The sequence below is a fragment of the Mobula hypostoma genome, chromosome 24 (assembly GCF_963921235.1).
Source record: "Mobula hypostoma chromosome 24, sMobHyp1.1, whole genome shotgun sequence".
Taxonomy (NCBI): domain Eukaryota; kingdom Metazoa; phylum Chordata; class Chondrichthyes; order Myliobatiformes; family Myliobatidae; genus Mobula; species Mobula hypostoma.
This window is the reverse complement of record NC_086120.1, coordinates 261748-284404: the sequence shown is the minus strand read 5'-3', so window position 1 is coordinate 284404 and position 22657 is coordinate 261748. Positions and strand designations below refer to the sequence as shown.

General features: G+C 42.8%; 2 protein-coding genes across 3 annotated transcripts in view; one reads left to right on the top strand and one right to left on the bottom strand.

The window, feature by feature from the left end:
- LOC134337621 (cystinosin-like) overlaps positions 1 to 22657 on the bottom strand; it is a 170638-nt gene that overhangs the window by 129203 nt on the left and 18778 nt on the right. The window lies entirely within an intron of this gene.
- The window catches only part of LOC134337623 (calcium and integrin-binding family member 3-like), a 74684-nt gene that overhangs the window by 39152 nt on the left and 12875 nt on the right, over positions 1 to 22657 (top strand). The window contains exon 2 of the mRNA XM_063032802.1: positions 6304 to 6415. Coding sequence (XP_062888872.1) covers positions 6401 to 6415 — 15 coding nt within the window. The 5' untranslated portion in view covers positions 6304 to 6400. The remainder of the gene's footprint in view (positions 1 to 6303; positions 6416 to 22657) is intronic.

Here is a 22657-nt window from a genome sequence, read left to right as displayed (position 1 = left end):
CACAGGGCAATGGCAAAACAGCCCAACTTACTCCACAGAGGCAAGGACAAAAGAGACAAACACTAAAGAACAGACAGTTCCATCTCTGCTCCAGGGAAGCTCCAAGTCTCAGTACAACCAGCAACCTCCACTGGCTACAGAAACATCCAGATCCCCACCTAGCTTGGAGAGGCTGGCAGCCCCTCAGCTGGCCCAGGAAACAACCAAATCCATACCACAAAGACAGCTCCAACTACCAACAGCAAGGCTCCATGAAGCAATGGTTCTCCAACTCAGCCTAAAGATGACAAGTGGCCACTCTAGCCTTCCACCAGCAGGTTGCTCCCAGAGGAACTGACAAGACAAACTAGCAGCCCACACACACCCCCAAGGCTACTTATATTCGAAGCTCAAAGATGTGAATCAGGTGCCTATGATTAACTCAACCTAACGAGGGACAGCTGGAAGACCTGGAGACCTGAATCCACGGACTGGACCATGAGCCGGAATGTGGATTTCATGGACTGGACTATGACAAGTGGTGATGAATAGGTATTTATGAGAGTGATTGAAAATCTGGTCAAATGGTGCAACAACAACAACAACCTCTCACTCAACATCAGCAAAACCGAAGAGTTAATTGTTAATTACAGGAGGAAGGAACTTGGAGCCAGTCCTCATTATAGAATCAAAGGTAGACAGGCATTATAAGTTCAGGGGATCTATCCTGTGACCAGCACATAAATGCCATCACAAAAAAGGCAAGTAGCACCTCTACTTTCTTAGATGTTTGCACAGATAGCATGTCTTAGAACAGGGGTCCCCAACCTTTTTTGCACTGCGGACCGGCTTAGTATTGATAATATTCTTGCGGACTGGCCGACCGGGGGGGGGGGTTAGGGTTGCCAATGGACAACAGTAGCAGTCAAATACGTTGAACTTACCCCGAGAAAGACTACTATGACCATGAAGCCTTGCGCGGGCACCAGTGCGCATGTGTGTATGTGCTGATTTTTTTTCTACAAATTGTTTTGGCAATTCTGTTCAGGGCCGGGGGGCGGGGGGAGGTGGTGTTAATCACGACCGGAATATAGGTGATAAGTGGCTAATACACTCAATAACAAATTTAATATTAAACACACAGCACATATTTTCCTTGCATGAATATAGTGATAAGTCAATTATTAGTCACTTATAAGTCAATAGCATCGTAACATTTTAAGTAACATTTGGATATTAAGCACACAGCACATATTTTCCTCGTATGAACATATAAAATCATTGCCACACACCAATATCGCTGAATCAGTGGGAGCCCTGGGCTTGTTTCCCTGCAACAACACGGTCCTATCGAGGGGTGATGGGAGACAGCGATACTCGAAGGGGGTTCCTTATGTCCAGTCTATTCTGCAATTCAGTTTAAGTTGCATTCATTGCAGGAAACCCTGCTTCGCAGAGATATGATGTTGGAAATGGAAGCATCATTTTCAGTACTTTCGTGGCTATCTCAGGATATTTAGCCTTGATTTTGATCCAGAATGCCGGCAGAGATGTTATGTCAAGCATACTTTTCAGCCCACCGTCATTTGCAAGCTCGAGGAGTTGATCTTCTTCCCACGATGACATGGATGACGCGTGGGTAATGACCTCATGTGCATTCAAGCTCAACAGTGGGCGTGACAAGGAATGAGGAAAGGTGCAGCTGACTCATATCACCAAATCATTTCCTTGCGGCCCAGTAGTACATGCTTTGCGGCCCGGTGGTTGGGACCGCTGTCTTAGAATCATAGAAACAGAAAATCTACAGTACATTACAGGCCCTTCAGCCCACAATGTTGTGCTGACCATGTAACTTACTATAAAAGTTGCCTAGAATTTCCTTACCACATAGCCCTCTATTTTTCTAAGCTCTGTGTACCTATCTAAGAGTCTCTTAAAAGACCCTATCGTATCCACCTCTACCACCTTCACTGGCAGTGCACACCACACACCCACCACTCTCTGTGTGAAAAACTTACCTCTGACATCCCCCTTGTACCTACTTCCAAGTACCTTAAACTATAGCAACACACATAAAGGTTGCTGGTGAACGCAGCAGGCCAGGCAGCATCTCTAGGAAGAGGTGCAGTCAACGTTTCAGACCGAGACCCTTCGTCAGGACTAACTGAAAGAAGAGTGAGTAAGGGATTTGAAAGTTGGAGGGGGAGGGGGAGATCCAAAACCCTGAAACGTCGACTGCACCTCTTCCTAGAGATGCTGCCTGGCCTGCTGCGTTCACCAGCAACTTTTATGAGTGTTGCTTGAATTTCCAGCATCTGCAGAATTCCTGTTGTTTGCGACCTTAAAACTATACCCCCCTTGTGTTGCCGCTTCAGCCCTAAGAAAAAGCCTCTGGCTATCCACACGATCCTCTCGTCATCTTATACACCCCTACTGGGTCACCTCTCATCCTCTGTCGCTCCATGGAGAAAAGGCCAAGTTCACTCAACCCATTCTCATAAGACATGCTCTCCAATCCTTGTAAATCTCCTCTGCACACTCTAAAAGTTTGACAAAGTTTTATAAATGCACAATGGCCAGCATTGGAAAAGCCTACAAAAAATAATGGTTACAGTCCAGTCTATCACAGGAAAATCCTTCCCCACTATTGTGCGTTTCTACAAGGAACACTGCCACATGAAAGCAACATCCATCATCAAGGACTCCCTCCATTCAGGCCACGCTGTGTTCTTGCTGCTGCCATTGGGAAGGAGGTACGTCCCACAACACCAGGTTCAGGAATGGTATTAACCTTCCACCATCAGGCTCCTGAACCAGTGTGGATAACTCCAGTCACCTTCAACAATGGACTCACTTGCTAGAACTCTACAGCTTAAGTTCTCAATATATTTATTTACTCATTTATCATTATTATTATTATTTGTTTTTTCCATTTGCACAGTTTGTCTTCTCTTGCACATTGGTGTTATTTATTTCACTGATTCTATTGTATTTCTTTGTTCTACTGTGAATGTCTGCAAGAAAATAAATTTCAGGGTAGTATATGGAATATAGGTACTTCGATAATAAATTTACTTTGAACTTTGATGATTTGAATGTGACCTCCAAATGAGATCACGCAGGAATTATTCCACTTGCCTCTCTGTTATTTCTTTCTCCAGACTGGCACTTATTTCAAATGTTCAGTCATTGTGGTGATACGTACTGATCAATACTACCATCCTTGGTAAGGATCATTGATCTGGGACCTCAGAATGAATGTTTGGCCAGGCTAATTGTGTCCATTTAGATTTTCTAGTATCCAAAGACAGCGTGGACAACAGCACCATGGTTCCTGTCACAGGGATCTGTGCGGCCACAGGCGTGGGAGAGGTAGCAGGTTCAAAATGCCTCCCTGAACTCCAGGGGGAAGTTAGTCGGTCTGCTTTGTGTGAAGCGTGGAAAAAGCCCTGGAGAGCGAAACATAGCGAGGGGGCAACCATGTACAGTAGCTGCTGGCTGTGGGTGGGGATCAAATGAGATGTTGGTGAGCCTCTAGGAGTGAAAAACCACACACAAAGTGTGAGGGAGCAGGATGCAAAAGTCGAAGGATCTTGCCACCAATATGGTCAGGAGGGTCTCGGCCCAAAATGTTTATGGGGGGAAATGTGTGTTCATTTTCATACATGCTGAGTTCCCCCAGCATTTTGTGTGTATTGCTTTGGATTTCCAGCATAGAAACAGAGAAAAATAGAAAATAGGTTCAGGAGTAGGCCATTCGGCCCTTCGAGCCTGCACCGCCATTCAGTATGATCATGGCTGATCATCCAACTCAGAACCCTGTACCTGCCTCCTCTCCATACCCCCGATCCCTTTAGCCACAAAGGCCATATCTAACTCCCTCTTAAATATAGCCAATCAACTGGCTTCGACTGTTTCCTGTGGCAGAGAATTTAACAGATTCACCACTCTCTGTGTGAAGAAGTTTTTCCTCATCTCGGTCCTAAAAGGCTTCCCCTTTATCCTCAAACTGTGACCCCTCGTTCTGGACTTCCCCAACATCGGGAACAATCTTCCTGTATCTAGCCTGTCCAATCCCTTTAGGATTTTATATGTTTCAATCAGATCCCCCCTCAATCTTCTAAATTCCAACGAGTACAAGCCCAGTTCATCCAGTCTTTCTTCATATGAAAGTCCTGCCATCCCAGGAATCAATCTGGTGAACCTTCTTTGTACTCCCTCTATGGCAAGAATGTCTTTCCTCAGATTAGGGGACCAAAACTGCACACAATACTCCAGGTGTGGTCTCACCAAGGCCTTGTACAACTGCAGTAGTACCTCCCTGCTCCTGTACTCAAATCCTCTCGCTGTAAATGCCAGCATACCATTTGCCTTTTTCACCGCCTGCTGTACCTGCATGCCTACTTTCAATGACTGGTGTACAATGACACCCAGGTCTTGTTGCACCTCCCCTTTTCCTAATCGGCCACCATTCAGATAATAATCTGTTTTCCTGTTCTTGTCACCAAAGTGGATAACCTCACATTTATCCACATTAAATTGCATCTGCCATGAATTTGCCCACATCGTTGGTACCTGTGTGCACCACAACCACTGGCTGTTCACCCTCCCACTCCAGAATGTCCTCAGAGACATCCTTGACCCTTGCACCAGGGAGGCAACATACCCTCCTAGAGTCTCGTTTGCAGCCGCAGAAATGCCTATCTATTCCCCTTACAATCGAATCCCCTATCACTATAGCTCTCCCACTCCTTTTCCTTCCTTCCTGTGCCGCAGAGCCACCCATGGTGCCATGAACCCGGCTGCTGCTGCCTTCCCCTGATGAGACATCTCCCCCAACAGTATCCAAAACAGTATATCTGTTTAGGGGGGAGATGACCTCAGGGGACTCCTGCACTACCTGTCTAGTGGCCACCCATTCCCCTTCTGCCTGTGTAGCCCTTACCTGCGTTGTGGCCAACTCACTGAACGTGCTATTCACGACTTTCTCAGCATCGCCGATGCTCCAGTATGAATCCAATCGCAGTTCCAGCTGCTCAATGCAGTCTGCCAGAAGCTGCAGCTGGACACGTTTCCTGCACACATAGTCGTCAGGGACACTGGAAGTATCCCTGATTTCCCACATGCTGCAGGATGAACAAACCACGGGGCCGATCTCAGCTGTCATGATCTACCCAATACGCTACAGCCTCGCCGCCTTCCTTGCTTCAAATAAAATACCGCTGCAGATCATTCTCCTTTTAAAGGAACTTACCCAGCCTTACTTCACTTGGAGCGAAGCTCGTCCTCAGCCGTTGCTCGCCGAAGCCTCTCGAGACAAAGCCTTCCTACTCTGTCTCCCTCTACTCCGTTGCCCGCTCCGTCAAACTGCTGTCTTTTAAATACTCCCGCTGTCTCACGGACTGACTTACACTTGCTTGCGCAGTCCTGCCCCGATCAACCGCCGAGAAAAATGGCATCTGCAAAATTTCTTGTGTTTACCACCAATATTGTGGATGTGAACGATACATAGGAAAGATCAACTGAATGCCTGATGACATGTTTACCGAGGTTGTGAACAGACTTCACTGGAGGATAGAGACAGATCAGACAGAGAGAAATTATTTCCATTGGAGCAGGGGTCAAAAATAAAAAGACATGAGATTGGAAAACGAAACTAAATTGGGGCTAAAATGAGATCTTCCAGCTGATAGGTTAATGAGAATGGTTGGAGGGAGAAAGCAGGAACATAAGAATGTAAAAGGTATGAAATGAGGGCAGTTGGTGAATGAGAACACAAACAACAAATGTTGGGATGTGTGTAGCCATAGGATTGGAGCAGGAGAAAGTGAAGCAGTACCACAGACTTCCAACAGAAGGTGTCATTTTTGATGTGGACATAGAAATCAGGTTTCCTAAAGTGATATAGACTGACAATAGGTCTGCAGAGCAGCATCAACTGGTAAGGGGCTGTTCCTCAGGGCCAGATTATAACAGTACAGAAGGCACAGACAGCGAGGGAACAGGATGGCAAAGTATTAATAATGTAAGTATAGTGTCATGAAGTGTGCCACTTACAACGGTAATTGGACCATACATTGTGGCTGAGTTGGGAGTTGTTTCCTTAAATAAAGGATGATCAGTGACAGGGTACCTGTTATTTCCTGACGGACAGTGGGCGGAAAGGCCTGTTTCTGTGCTGTACCATATCCACCTGTGATGCCATTTTCACAGAACTATAGACTTGGACCATGAGGTCCTGCAGACAATTTAATGCTCAATGCAGCAGCTTGAAATGACACAGTTTCAGGTTCTTGAACAAAGATGCTTTCCCTTTTATTGCAGGTTGTTCCATCGCTATCGAGACCTGGCTCCACAGCTTGTGCCTCTTGATTATAAGGATAACCCTGATGTGAAAGTCCCTTATGAACTGATTGGCAACATGCCAGAGCTGAAGGTAATTCGGTGTACCAGTCGGCTGCCCATCCCACTGAACCACATCTCAAACCCCAAGGGTTGCGAAGTCAAGCCCCAAACCTACCTAACCCCAACATCTGTAACCCTATCCTGACTTCACATTAATCCTAACACTAACCCTAACTAATCCTAACATTTCCAAACCCTAACTAAATTTAACTCTATCTAACCCAAGCACTCTCTAACCTCAGTGCTACCTCACAAACTCTGATCCTACCTAACAATCCTACCTACAATCCTACCTATCGAGGCCTTTCAACATTCGATAGGTTTCTATGAAATCCCCCTTATTTATTCTGAATTTCAATGTGTACAGGCCCAGAGCCATCAAACGTTTCTCATATGATAAACCAGCCTTTCTCAACCTTTTTGCCCTGGAGGACCCATGAAATAATTTCCAGATCTCTGGGAACCCCTGCGTAAAAATTATTATACTTACAGCTTATGGTGCATTAGTGTGATCAGTAATTGTACATACAATAATCCAAAAATCATTCTTAATGAATTTTTAGCCCATTTTTCTTGAAAGGAACAGGTAGATAAGCTTAGCTTATATTTCTTGAAATTAATCTCTTTCTTTCCCTTTCATAAATTTTAAAAATTTATAAGGCAAGCATAACATGAATGTAAGGAAGGACAGGTCAATGATTGGGTACAAGGGCAGATAGAGCAAAGAGTTAAATTGTACCACAGAGGCAAAATTCAGGAAGGCAGAGGCAGTGGTGTGGCTCTGTTTGTAAGAGATGGAATTACACCTTTAGAAAGAGGTGACATAGGGTTAGAGAATGTCGACTCTTTGTGGGTGGAGTTAAGAAACTGCAAGGGTTAAAAAACATTATGGAAATCATAGATAGGCCTCTGAATAGTAGCCAAGGTGTGGGGCTCATATTGCAAAGGGAGCTGGAAAAGGCATGAAATAAGGGTCATGTCACATTTGTAAAGGGGGACTTAAATATGCAATGGGATTGGGTGTCGGGTCGCAAGAGACGGCAATTGTTGAATGCCTATGAGATGGCTTTTTAGAGCAGCTTGTACTTGAGCCTACTCGGGGAAAGGCTATCTTAGATTGGGTATTGTGTAATAACCCCAATTTTATTAGGGAGCTTAACATAAAAGAACCTTTAAGGGGCAGTGATCATAATATGATTGAATTCATACTGCAATTTGAGAGGGAGAAGCATAAGTCACATGTATCAGTATTGCAAAGGAATAAAGGGAATTACAGGGGGATGAGAGAGGAGCTTGCCCAGGTGGATTAGAGGAGGATAGTGGCAGGGATGCTGGCAGAGCAGAGATGACTGAAGTTTCTGAGAATAGTTCACAAGATGCAGGATAGATATGTTCCAGAGAAGAAGTAATTCTTAAATGACAGGGGTAGGCAACTGTGGCTGACAAGGGAAGTTAAGGACAAATAAAAGCCAAGGAAAGGGCACATAAGGTAGCAAAGTGAGTGGGAAGTTGGAAGTTGGGAAGCTTTTAAAATCCAACAAAAGGCAACTAAAAAAGCTATAAGAAGGGAAAAGATTAAATATGAGCATAGACTAGCAAATAATATAAAGCAGGATACTAAAAGTTTTTGCTGTTATATAAAGAGTAAAAGGGAAGTGAGAGTTGATATTGGACCACTGGAAAATTATGCTGGTGAGGTAGTAATGGGAGACAAAGAAATGGCACATAAACTTAATGAGTAATTTGCATCTGTCTTCACTATGAAAGACACTCACATTGTACCAGAGGTCCGTGAGTGTCAGGGAGCAGGAGTGAGTGCCATTGCCATTACAAAGGAAAAAGTGCTCGGCAATCTCAAAGGTCTTAAGGTGGATAAGTCACCTTGGCCAGAGAGCTGAGAGAGGTTGCTGAAGAGTTAATGGAAGTATTGGTCATGATCTTTCAAGAATTACTTGATTCTGGCATGGTCGCAGAGGAAGATTGCAAATGTCACTCCACTCTTTAAGGGAGGAAGGCAAATGAAAAGAAACTATAGGTCAATTAGCCTAAACTCAGTGGTTGGGAAAGTGTTGGAGCCTATTATTAAGGATGAGGTTTCGAGGTACTTGAAGACGAATGATAAAATAAGTCAAAGTCAGCATGGTTTCTGTGAAGGGAAATCTTGCCTGACAAATCTGTTAGAGTTCTTCAAGGAAGTAACAAGCAGGGTGGACAAAGGTGAGGCAGTGGATGTCACCGGTGGGAAAGATGCTGGAGTCAATTATAAAAGATGAGATTATGACGCATCTGGACAGCAGTAACAGGATCGGTCCGAGTCAGCATGGATTTACGAAGGGGAAATCGTGCTTGACTAATCTTCTGGAATTTTTTGAGGATGTAACTATGAAAATGGACAAGGGAGAGTCAGTGGATGTAGTGTACCTGGACTTTCAGAAAGCCTTTGATAAAGTCCCACATAGGAGATTAGTGGACAAAATTAGGGCACATGGTATTGGGGGGGCAGAGTACTGACATGGATTGAAAATTGGCTGGCTGACAGAAAACAAAGAGTAGCGATTAATGGGTCTCTTTCGGATTGGCAGGCGGTGACCAGTGGGGTACCGCAGCTGTTTACAATATATATTAATGATTTAGATGAGGGAATTAAAAGTAACATGAGCAAATTTGCCGATGACACAAAGCTGGGTGGCAGTGTGAAATGTGAGGAGGATGTTATGAGAATGCAGGGTGACTTGGGCAGGCTGGGTGAGTGGGCAGATACATGGCAGATGCAGTTTAATGTGGATAAATGTGAGGTTATCCACTTTGGTGGTAAGAACAGGAAGGCAGATTATTACCTAAATGGAGTCAAGTTAGGAAAAGGGAAAGTACAACGAGATCTAGGTGCTCTTGTACATCAGTCACTGAAAGCAAGCATGCAAGTACAGCAGGCAGTGAAGAAAGCTAATAGCATGCTGGCCTTCATAACAAGGGGAACTGAGTATAGGAGCAAAGAGGTCCTTCTGCAGCTGTACAGGGCCCTGGTGAGCCCACACCTGGAGTACTGTGTGCAGTTTTAGTCTCCAAATTTGAGGAAGGACATTCTTGCTATTGAGGGAGTGCAGCGTAGGTTCACAAGGTTAATTCCCGGGATGGCGGGACTGTCATATGTTGAAGATTGAAGCAACTGGGCTTGTATACTCTGGAATTTAGACGGCTGTGAGGGGATCTTATTTAAACATATAAGATTATTAAGGGATTGGACACGCTGGAGGCAGGAAGCATGTTCCCACTGATGGGTGAGTCCAGAACCAGAAGCCACAGTTTAAGAATAAGGGGTAGACAATTTAGAACGGAGTTGAGGAAAAACCTTTTCACCCAGAGAGTGATGGATATATGCTGCTGGTGACTAGTGGTTTTCCTCAGGGGTCAGTATTGGAACTGCTATTTTGCACACTGTTTGTTAATTATTTGGATAATAGAATAGATGGCTTTACAGCAAAGTTTTCAGATGATACAAAGATAGGTGGAGGGGTAGGTAGTGCTGAGGAAGCAATGTGATTGCAGCAGGACTTGGAAAATTGGAAAAAATAGGCAAAAAGGTAGCAGATGGAGTACAGTGTTAGGAAATGTATGATAATGCATTTTGGTAAAAGGGACAATAGTGCAGACTATTTTCTAAATGGGAGAAAGTTCAAACATCAGAGGTGCAGAGGGACTTAGTAGTCCTCGTGCAAGACTCCCAGAATTTACAGGTTGAGTCTGTGGTAAAGAAGGTAAATGCAATGTTGGCATTTATTTCAAATGAAATAGAATATAAAAGCAAGGGGGCAATGCTGAGGCTTTATAAGACACTATTCAGGCTGCACTTGGAGTATTGTCAACAGTTTTGGGCCCCATATCTCTGAAGGGAGATGTTGTCATTGGAGAGTCTAGAGGATGTTCACGAGGATGATTCCAAGAATGAAGGAGTTAACATATGAGGAGTGTTTGACAGCTTTGGGCATGTGCTCACTGGAACTTAGAGGAATGTGGGAGAATCTCATTGAAACCTACCGAATGTTGAAAGGATGGATGGATGTGGAGAGAATGTTTCCTGTGGTGGGGTTATCCAGAACTAGAGGGCATAGCTTCAAAACTGAGGAGCAATCTTTTGGAACAGAGGTGATGAGGAATTTTTTTTAGCCAGAGAGTAGTAAGTCTGTGGAATACTTTGCCTCAGACTGTGAAGGAGGCCAAGTCCATGCATACATTTAAGGCGGAAGTTCATCGTTTCCTAATCGGTCAGGGCCTCAAAGGATATGGTGAGACGGCAGGTGTATGGGGTTGAATGGGGTCCAGAATCAGCCTTGATGGAAAGGTGTAGCAAACTTGATGGGCTGAATGGCCTAATTCTGTTCCTATGTTTTATGGTCTTTGATCTTATAATAAATTTCTGACAAATAACTGGCTTAAGCCAAAATAGAGTTTAAGTTTTCTAAAGGTAGGCTCGGTAGATTTATTTTAAATAAAGATCGTAAATTGATTTTAATTAATGCTAATTAATGTAAACAACAGGAAAATTTATTGACAATGTTGAATAGTAAAGTTACTAAAAACCATAAACCAAAGCAACATGAAGAAGACACAATTTTATACAATACTTTGAAAATCATTTTCTTCCTAAGTGATATCATCTGGCTCAAATATAGGCCTAGCGTATGAAACCCGTGCTTGTTTTTTGCTGCATAAGTATTCAGTTCTAGGTCAAACCTGAGATAAGCACACACGGATTTCGCTTTCAACTGAAATGAGACGACTTCTATCCCTGCTCTTGATGCTTGTTAAACAAGAAAAAGCTTGCTCACACATGTAAGAAGTTGAAAACTGCAGCAAAAGGTTCATTGCTTTCCTATGAATGGCAGGATACTCTTCTTTCACAGAAATCCAGAACTTGTTCAGGGGCAGGTCAGTAAATCTCATCTTGAGTGCATGATCAGACTGCATCTCACAAAGTTCTTCCTCTTCTCTCAAAGTCAAGTTCTCAGGCTGTGCAGAAGATTCAGAGAAAAGGTCCTTCACCCTTGTGTTGAAAGGGAGAAATAATACTGTTCAATTTTGTTCTGCAGTTCTTCCAGGTGGTTTTCAATAAGACTCAAGACTTTCTGATATCTTTCCTCACTCTCACTCTCAAAGATTTCAGTGGAAATATTTCAAGATTTCCTTTTCCTTTGGCAACATCATTTTTCTAAAGACTCAGTTTACTTTTAAATCCAAATATCTTGTCACCTGAAGTCAAAACATTTTCTCCAGGGCTTTGCAAAGACTTGTTTAACTGGTTCACATAATGCAAAATGCCTGCTAAGTAGGCTAGTTTCTACAGTCATTCTTTATCTTCAAAGTACTCAGCAAAATCTGGCCTACTATTTTCTTGAAAGCACTCTTGCAGTTCACCTTTTAGCTCAAACATCCTGTTGAGAACTCTTCCTCTGCTAAGCCACTGGATTTCTGTATGTAACAGAAAGCTGCCATCATAGCCTAGTTGAATGAGTCCATTCAATGCTTGGAAAATGCACTTCATGTTCCTTATCAGCCTACCATCCACCCCTCCGTGCGATACAACACTCACCAATTATCAACAGCCTCCCCTATCTCATGTCAAAAACTAAGAATGGACTCAAGCAAATAAACAGATTCCTACTGTGCCCTGTCACACTGGGCTGAGAGACCATGAACAAGATTGTTAATGGGGCTGCTCGGTCACTGCCCAGCAGTGCGAGTGCTAGCATCGCGTGTAGTTCAAAAAACGATGTTTATCTTTTTTAAATCATGATCTCTCGCTAGCGACCTCATGCAGAACCTCAGTTGAGAAACCCTGTGATAAGCCCTTCAATCCCAGAATAATTTTCGTCACCCTCCTTTGTACCCTCTCCAATGTCAGCATATCTTTTCTTAGATAAGGGGTGTAAAACTGCTCACATTACTCCAAATGAGGCCTCACCAGTGCCTTACAAAGCTGGAACATTACATCCTTGCTTTCATATTCACATTCTTTCGAAATGAATGCTAACGTTGTCTGTGCCCTCCTCACCACTGACTCAAACCGCAAATAAATCTTCAGGCAAAATGTGGCAATAAAGGGAGCCTTATCTGACTGGCTGCCAGTGACTAGTGGCAAGAGATAAGAGCTGAGAGGAATATTGAATCAGCCATTATGAAATGGCAGAGCAGACTTGATGGGCCAAATGGCCTAATTTTGCTCCTGTATCTTATGGAATTCTTTAGAAAATAGTCCATATTTTTAATTCTTCTACCAAAGTGAATGACCATACACTTTTCTGACACTGTATTCCATCTGCCACTTGTTTGCCCATTCTCCTAATCAAAGTCTTTCTGTAGCCTCTATTTTTTCAAAATCCCATGCCCCTCCACCCATGTTCATATTGTCAGCAAACTTTGCAACAAAGCCATCAATTCCTTCATTGAAATTATTGACATATAATGTGAAAAGAAGAGGCCCCAACCCAGATCTCTGTGGAACAACACTGGTAACTGACCAGAAAATGCTTCCTTTATTCTCACGCTTTGCCCCTGGCAAATCAGCCAATGCTCTACCCATGCTAATATCTTTCCATTAATATCATAGACTTGTGGCTTGTTAAGCAGCTGTGTGTGTGACATCTTGTCAAAGGCTTTGTCCAAGTACACAACTCCTTTGTCTATTTTGCCTGTCATTTCTTTAAAGAATTCCAACAGATTTTATCAGGCAAGGGTTTCCCTTAAGGAAACTATGCTGACTTTGGTCTATTTTATCATGTGCCTTCAAGTACCTCCAAAACACAACCAGTCAACTCCAACATTTTATCAACGCCTGAGGTCACACTAACTGGAATGTAATTTCTTTTCTTCTGCCTCCCTCTGTACTAGAAGTGTGAAATGATATTTACAATTTTCCAGTCCTCTGGAACCATGCCAAAATCCACTGCTCCTTGAAAGAACATTACTAATGCCTCCACAGTCTCTTCAGCCAATTTGCTCAGAACCCCTAATGGTAGACCATCTGATGCAGATGACTTACCTACCTTCAGACCTTTCAGTTTCTCATGCAGCTTCTCCCTATTGATGGCAACTTCACTCACTTCCGCTCCGACACTCTTGAACGTCTGGCATACTGCTAGTGTCTACTACAAAGGCTTTTATGTTGACTTTGACTTCTATTGTTGGCAATGGTTGTGTCATTCTGCCTTTAGAATACTTGTTCTTTCGGATGTGTCTATCCTGCACCTTCTGAATTGCTCCCATAAACTTCAGACATTGCTGCTTCGCCATCATCCCTTCCAATGTAAGACAATTTTGGCCAGGTCCTTTTTTCATGCTTCTTTACCTCATTTTACTCCACTGTAATACTGCTACATCTCACTTTAGCTTCTCCTCCTCAAATTGCAGAGTGAACTCTATCATATTATGATCACTGTCTCCTATTGGTTTCTTCACCCTAAGCTCTCAAATCAATTCTAGTTGGTTGCACAACACCCAGTCCAGAATAGCTGATCCTCTCATGGCTTTCACCACAAGAAGCTCAGAAAAGCCACTTTATCGGCATTCTAGAAATTCCCCCCTTGAGAACCAGCACCAATCTGATATTCTTTATCTTCCTGCATATTGAAAACCCCATGACTACTGTAACATTATCCTTTAGACATAAATTTCTATCTCCAGTTCTAATTTATAAACCACATAAGACCATAAGATATAGGAGCAGAATTCGGCCATTCAGCCCATTGAGTCTGCTCTGCCATTTCATCATGGCTGATCCCGGATCCCATTCAACCTCATATACCTGCTCTCTCACCATATCCCTTGATGCCCCGACGAATCAGGAATCCATCAACTTTATCTTTAACTATACCCACGGACTTGGCCTCAACTGCAGTCTGTGGCAAAGCATTCCACAGACTCAGCGTTCTTTGGCGGAAAGAAAAGTCCTCTTACTTCTGTTCTAAAAGGTTGCCCCTCAATTTTGAGGCTGTGCCCTCTAGTTCTGGATGCCCTCACCATAGGAAACATCTTCTCCACATCCACCTTATCTGGTCCTTCCAACGTTCGGTAGGTTTCAAGAGATTCCCCTGCGTTCTTCTAAATTTCAGTGAGTAGATGCCCAAAGCTGCCAAACCCTCCTTAAATGTTAACCCCTTCACTCCTGGAATCATCCTTCTGGACCTCCTCTGGACTCTCTCAAATGACAATACATCCTTTCTGAGATAAGAGGCCCAAAACTGTTGACAGTACTCCACGAATGGCCTGACAAGTGTCTTATATCTTCTTGTTTTTATATTCTATTCCTCTTGAAATAAATGCCAACATTGCATTTACCTTCTTTACCACAGACACAACCTGTGAATTGACCTTCTGGAAGTCTTGCACGAGGACTCCTAAGTCCCCTTGAACCTCTCACGTTTGAATCTCCCCCCACCCATTTAGATGGTAGTCTGCACTATTGTTCCTTTAACCAAAATGCATTATCATATATTTCCCAACACTGTATTTCATCTGCCAATTTTTTGCCCATTCTTCCAATTCCAGTCCTGCTGCAATCACTTTGCTTCTTCAGCACTCCACCTAGCCCTCCACCTATCTTCGTATCATACACAAACTTTGCCACAAAGCCATCAATTCCACTATCTAAGTCACTGACAAACGACATGAAAAGTAGTGGTCCCAATACTGACCCCTGAGGAACACCATGAGTCATTGGCGTCAACCAGAAAAGGTCCCCCTTTATTCCCACTGGCTGCCACCTGCATGTCAGCCATTCCTCTATCCATGCCAGTATATTTCCTGTAATACCCCAAGATTTTATCTTGTTAAGCAGCCTTATGCATGGCACCTTATCGTATACCTTTTGAAAATCTAAGTAAATGACATCACCTGCCTCTGCTTTGTCCACCCTGCTTGTTACTTCCTCGAAGAATTCCAGTAGATTTGTCAGGCAAGATTTCTCTTTACAGAAACTATGCTGATTTTGACTTATTTCATCATTAATTTCCAAGTATCCAGAAACCTCCTTAATAAGACCATAAAACCAGAAGGCATAGGAGCAGAAGTAGGCCATTCAGCCCATCGAGTCTACTCTGCCATTCAATCATGGGCTGATTCAATTATTCCTGTTATCCCCACTCCCCTGCCTTCTCCCTATGCCCTGGCTAATCAAGAACCTATCCATCTCTTCCTTAAATGCCCCCAATGACTTGGCCTCCGCAGCTGCTCGTGGCAACAAATTCCACAGATTTGCCACCCTCAGACTAAAGTAATTTCTCTGCATCTCTGTTCTAAATGGACGTCCTTCAATCCTGAAGTTGTGCCCTCTTGTCCTAGACTCCCCTACCATGGGAAATAACTTTGCCGTATCTAATCTGTTCAGGCCTTTTAACATTCGGAATGTTTCAATGACATCACCCCTCATTCTCCGGAACTCCAGGGAATACAGCCTAATAATAGACTTCAACACTTTCCCAACCACCGAGGTTAGGCTGACGGACCTATAATTTCTTTACTTTTGTCTTCCTCCCTTCTTAAAGAGTGGAGTGATATTTGCAATTTCCAGTCCTCCAGGACCATGCCAGCATCAAGTGATTCTTGAAAGATCATGACCAATGCTTCTGTTATCTCTTCGGCAACCTCTCTTAGGACTCTGGGATGTAGTCCATCTGGTGCAGGTGACTTATCTACCTTGAAACCTTTGAGTTTGTCTAACACTTCTTCTTTTGTAACAGCAATAGCTCTCACTCCTGCTCCCTGACTCTGGCATACAGCTAGTGTCTTCCACACTGAAGACTGATGCAAAGTACCCATTAAGTTCATCTGCCATTTCTTTGTTCTCCTTTACAACCTTACCAGCATCATTTTCCAGTGGTCCAATATCATCTCTCACCTTCCTTTGACTCTTTATATAACTGAAAATCTTTTCGTAATCTTCTTTATATTATCGGCTAGTTTGCCCTCATATTTCATCTTTTCCCTTCTTAGAGCTTTTTAGTTGCTTTTTGTTGGATTTTTAAAAACTTCCCACTCATTTTTGAAACCTTATACACCCTGTCACGTGTCCCATGATGGGATAAAGAACCAGAAGAGATGGTAACTACGCAATACAGTAATATAAATGCAGATAAATTAAACAGGTTAGCAGTGATTATATATAAGTAAGTGTGGAATATATATGAAAACCAAGCTTCTTCAAGTCTAGGGGTAAATAGATACAGTCATACGATGATGAGTAAAGTGCAGTTCAGTTCATGGTATTGAGTTGAGTAGTGATGGAGAGAGAGAGAGATTTGAGTCTTCAGGTGAGCTGACGTCGTGGATCTTCCCGTTGTCCTCCGAAATCCTTTAAAAGTGACCAACTGTGACCACAACAAAGGGGACCATTCTTCTGTGGTGGAGCTATCAACCCAGGTGAGGGTTGGGTGCACAAATAACTCCCCACTGGTCACACCTTCTTCACACTGCAAGAGTCACTGATTGATCTGCCTGATCGATCCTTCAAAACCCATCTTTTCTGTGGGCACCACAAAGCTCATTCTGTGTCCAAAGTCATGTCTCTCAGGTGTATTATCTGACCTTCTATTTATCTCACCGTACTGAGTACCAACTGTCATTCAAACAGCTCCTCCCCTCTCTGTCTGTGTAAGAATGTACAAGCAGGCAATGTCCTCGGAGAAATTATAAACAACCCGTGAGCAGTCTTTGTCTCTCCCTCTCTTTTATCAAGCTATTTGTGTTAAATAACTCTCTCTCTCTCTCTTTTCAAAAGCACAGTTCATAGGGGTAAACGAGCACAGGTTATAGGGGTAATTCAGGACCCTGTCACACCCCTTTCCTTCAAAAAAAAATTTGTTGAAGGTGAAATTTTTGGTTTAACTGGAAATTTCAGAGTTTTAAACAATACATATAATCATCAGATGACAGAGCAAAACATGTAGAATTTCCAGCTTAACATCTGCATAAACAATAAGTTATAATATTGTCAGTACCTTTCACATGTTTGAGTTTTAAGTCATATTCTTGCAATATCAGACTCCAATTTAAAAACCTTCTATTCTTCTCCTTCATCTTAGTCAGAAACACCAACAGATTATGATCTGTGTAAACCACAAGTGGTCTCTGGGCAGGACAAATATAGACTTCAAAATGTTGTAAGGCCAGAGTAAGGGCTAACAATTCCTTTTCAACAGTTGAATAATTTTTCTAGTGCACATTAAATTTCTTTGAGAAATAAGCTACTGGATGCTCAACGTCATCCATCCCCTTCTGTAACAGTACTGCCCCAGCAGCTTCATCACTAGCATCTGTTGCTATCCAGAATGGTTTTGAAAAATCAGGTGCTTTGAGCACAGGGTGATAGCACAGGATGGTTTTCAGACGTTCAAATGCCTCCTGGCAAAGACCACTCCATACAAACCTTTCACTCTTCCTTAGGAGTTTTGTTAGGGGGAGAGCAATGTCAGCAATGTTCTTACAAAACTTACGATAATACCCAACCGTTCCTAAAAACCTTCTCAAAGCTTTCTTGCCGGTTGGAACCGGAACCTCAGCAATAGCTTGAACCTTGACATCTACAGGAGCCAGTTGGCCCTGGCCTACCACATAGCCCAGATATGTAACGGTGGCATGGCCAGGCTCACTTTTAGCGAGGTTCACAGTAGGATTGATCTTGGAAGTCTGTCAAACAGTTTTTCTACTGCTGCAATATGCTCTTCCCACGTGTCATTCCAGACCACTAAATAACCGATGTAAGCTCTTATGTTTTCCAAACTTCTAATCACGGAATTGATCATTCTTTGAAATGTCCCTGGAGCACTTTTCATCCCGAAGGGTAAAACATTATATTCATACAGTCCAGATGGTATCCCAAATGCTGATATCTCTTTAGCCCTCTCTGTCAAAGAAACACCCCAGTATCCTTTTAACCCCAAGTCAATCTTTGTAAGGTATTTAGCCTTCCCCACTCTATCAATACAGTCATCCATTCTCTTTCCTGGTTCTTTCTTGTTTCCAATTTCTTGTTCAACCATTTTACTTTTCTCAAAGTTCATTCTGTAAAGATGCAGTTTTACGGGCTGGGCTGAATTTATAATGATGTCATGCCCTTCAGCATGTACACCATGAGGGGAAATGTCAGGGAATAAATCTTTCTGCTTGCTAATTAATTCTTTCATTAGTTTTTGTGGTGTAGGTTCCAACTGATGGATCTTATCAGTAATATTTTTCAAAACAAGGGAATTCTTACATCTTATTGATACTAGGTTCAGTGGGTAAACATTATTTTTCACCCCATTATCAAATTCCACAGCCTTTACAACTCCATTTGGTTTCATAACAATTCTCCCAGTTGCCATCCTATTGAACAAGTGTTTTATTTTAATTTGAACATTCTGTAGACTTCCTTTTGCAAAGTCACAAATCTTATTAATTCTTTTCCAGAATTTTAAAACATAATTAAGCAAACTGACACATGTTTCCAAATCAGACCATAGTTCTCTGAGTAGAGTCAAAGGTCCTTTTGGCTTGTAACCGATCACAGGTTCCAACAGACTACCCTCCAATGATTTTTGAATCAAATCTCCAACAGTAAATAAGAGTAGGGGAACCCCCTCATCCCAGTTTTTCCCATTTTTCACACAATATGTTTTATTCATGGTCTTAAGAGTGGAGTTGAACCGTTCCAAGGCTCCCTTGGACTCTGTGTGATATGTAGATGATACAATGTGCTTAGCTTCCAATTCTCTAACTATCCCCTGGAATGTACTCGAAGTAAAGTCACTACCCTGGTCAAATTGAATTTCTTTGGGCAGACCTACCAGTGTGAAAAACTTACTGAGTGCTTTTACCACAGTCTTGGCCTTGATGTTTCCAAGAGGCACAGCTTCAGGGAACCTAGACACAGCACACATAATTGTTAACACATACTGATGACCAGCTGCAGTCTTTGGCAATGGGCCTACACAATCCACTATGACCCTAGAAAATGGCTCACCAAAAGCAGGTACCAGTTTAAGTGGTGCTACTTGAATATCCTGATTAGATTTCCCCTCAACTTGGCAGGTATGGCAAATCCTTTTATAAATTCACAACATCCTTTCTTAAACTAGGCCAGTAAAATTCCTTCATAATCCTGTCCACTGTCTTCCTCACTCCATAATGGCCACCTAAAGGCATACTGTGAACCATGTTTAAAATTTCAGCCCTGAAAATTTTTGGAACCACCACGTGATGTTCAATAACCCAGTCCTCACTTGCAAGAACAGTGGCTGATCTCCACTTCCTCATCAACACCCCATCTTTAAGGTAATATCCTGCTGACTCTCTCTGAACCTCCTCTCCGGTGAGAGCTAGCTCCCTTAAATCCACCATTTCAGAATCTCGCTTCTGTTCCTCTATAAATTCCTTCCTCCATAAGGACAAACCTTCCTCATACATCTTACTCTCCAAATCCTGTTGTAACATGGAAGGTAGAGAAGTCTGTGACACATCATCATAATTTAAACCTCTGGTTTTGCTATCATGGGCCTCAGCAGACTTCCTAAACATGCTTCGAGTAATTGCGCATGTGGGATAAACATCAGCCTTTCTGTGTGGCTCATTAGCAACAGCTTTACTCATCCATTGAATTGTTAAATCACCCTTATTCAAAAGTCCAGGAACAACACTTTTCCCATTATTTCCAGTAACACTTACCTCATCAGTAACATTTCTCTCGTCAATTTTTATCTCATCACTAACTTTTAAAACACTGTCTAATACAATTGACTCAATTTCCACTGGTACCAAGGTTAACCCCTTATTCACTGAACCAAAACCATCTGACACAAAAGAACTGCATTCCTTTCCATCCAAGTCAGACACCTCAGACCTTAACTGAGTTTCAACACAAGGTTCAGTACCCTGTGAATCCACAGGTACTTCAACAACCTGAACACATGCAATCGAGACAGCTGCCTCTTCTGGGCTGTCATCGCTTGTCCCAGTTTCAAATTCAAGGTCACCCCGAACCTTCCAGCTACTCTCTGGGTAACTCTCATCTGGAGTAAACTCAACCTCGTGGGTTAAAACAACTTTACTTTCTTAGCAGACCCCCGCAGGGTGGCGGCATCCTCTTTATCTAGGTATGCCCTTACATCATAGGGGACACAACTTTTAAATTCATCAAACAAATCAAGCCCTTCCGAGCTGTGAAAATCATCAGGGTCTGACACTGAACCTCTCAGTTGCCGCATCTCGCTTCCAAACTGTCTCTGTTTTTCTGCCTCTTCAGCCTTGAGATGTTTCAGTTGCAACTCATGCTGTCTTTTCCTATCCTCAGCCTCCAGCCTGCATTGCTCCACCTCGCTGAATCTCGGCCTCAGTAAGTTTACCGTCAGCGAACTTTCAATACATCCTCAATAAATTGTTTCGTCGAAACATAATATTCAACTATTTTTCTTTGAATTTCTACCTTAGTCATACCCTTCTTTACCATCGTAAGTTTTAATTCCTTAACAATGTCCCGCAACTCATACTTTCTAGCTTTCATCAAGGGCACGGGGTTTGGTGATCCCAGAAATTCTGCAACATCCATTTCTGCTGTTTTTCCACACAAGCAAATCAAAAAGGATTTTCCCCAATCAATTCAAACAAGCCTCCCACACAATTTGTTCATATCCTGGATGAGCCCCCAATTTTGTCACGTACCCCGTGACGGGTTAAACATAGAAACATAGAAACATAGAAAATAGGTGCAGGAGTAGGCCATTCGGCCCTTCGAGCCTGCACCACCATTTATTATGATCATGGCTGATCATCCAACTCAGAACCCTGCCCCAGCCTTCCCTCCATACCCCCTGACCCCTGTAGCCACAAGGGCCATATCTAACTCTCTCTTAAACATAGCCAATGAACTGGCCTCAACAGTTTCCTGTGGCAGAGAATTCCACAGATTCACCACTCTCTGTGTGAAGAAGTTTTTCCTAATCTCGGTCCTAAAAGGCTTCCCCTCTATCCTCAAACTGTGACCCCTCGTTCTGGACTTCCCCAACATCGGGAACAATCTTCCTGCATCTAGCCTGTCCAATTCCTTTAGGATCTTATACGTTTCAATCAGATCCCCCCTCAATCTTCTAAATTCCAACGAGTACAAGCCCAGTTCATCCAGTCTTTCTTCATATGAAAGTCCTGCCATCCCAGGAATCAATCTGGTGAACCTTCTTTGTACTCCCTCTATGGCAAAGATGTCTTTCCTCAGATTAGGGGACCAAAAGAACCAGCAGAGATGGAAAACACTTTGGAGTCTGGTATTGCTATTAACTAATAATATTTATCAGTAACTACGCAATACAGTAATATAAATGCAGATAAATCAAACAGGTTAGCAGTGATTATATATGAATATATGTGGAATATATATGAAAAACAAGCTTCTTCAAGTCTAGAGGTAAATAGATACAGTCTTACGATGATGAGTAAAGTTCAGTTCAGTTCGTGCCATTGAGTTGAGTAGTGATGGAGAGAGACAGAGATAGATTTGAGTCTTCAGGTGAGCTGATGTCATCGATCTTCCCGTTGTCCTCCGAAATCCTTTAAATGTCACCAACTGTGACCATAACAAAGGGGACCATTCTTCTATGGTGGAGCTATCAACCCAGGTGAGGGTTGGGCGCACAAATAACTCCCCACTGGTCACACCTTCTCCACACTGCAAGAACCACTGATCGATCTGCCTGACCGATCCTCCAAAACCCACCTTTTCTGTGGGCACCACAAAGCTCATTCAGTATCCAAAATCATGTCTCTCAGTTCTTTCATCTGACCTTCTATTTATCTCACTGTACTGAGTACCAACTGTCATTCAAACAGCTTCTCCCTTCTCTGTCTATGTAAGAATGTACAAGCAGGCAATGTCCTTGGAGAAAGTATAAACAACCCGTGAGCAGTCTTCATCTCTCTCTCTTTTAAACAAGGTGTTTGTGTTAAATAACTCTCTGTCTCTCTCTTTTCAAAAGCACAGTTCATAGGAGTAATTAAGCACAGTTTATAGGGGTAATTCAGGACCCCATCACAGCCCTTTCCTTGGTTGCCTAGCCCTGCCATTTGAGAAGACCTTCTTCTTTTGGACATATCTATCCTGCGCCTTGTGAACTAGTCACAGAATCTTCAGCCACCTCTGATCTGCCGTTAACCCCACCAGTATCCTGCTCCAATCCATCTGGGCAAGCTCCTCTCTCATGTACTTTAGTAGAAGAAATGAAAGAGTTGACTATTTTCTAAATGGAGAGAAAATGCA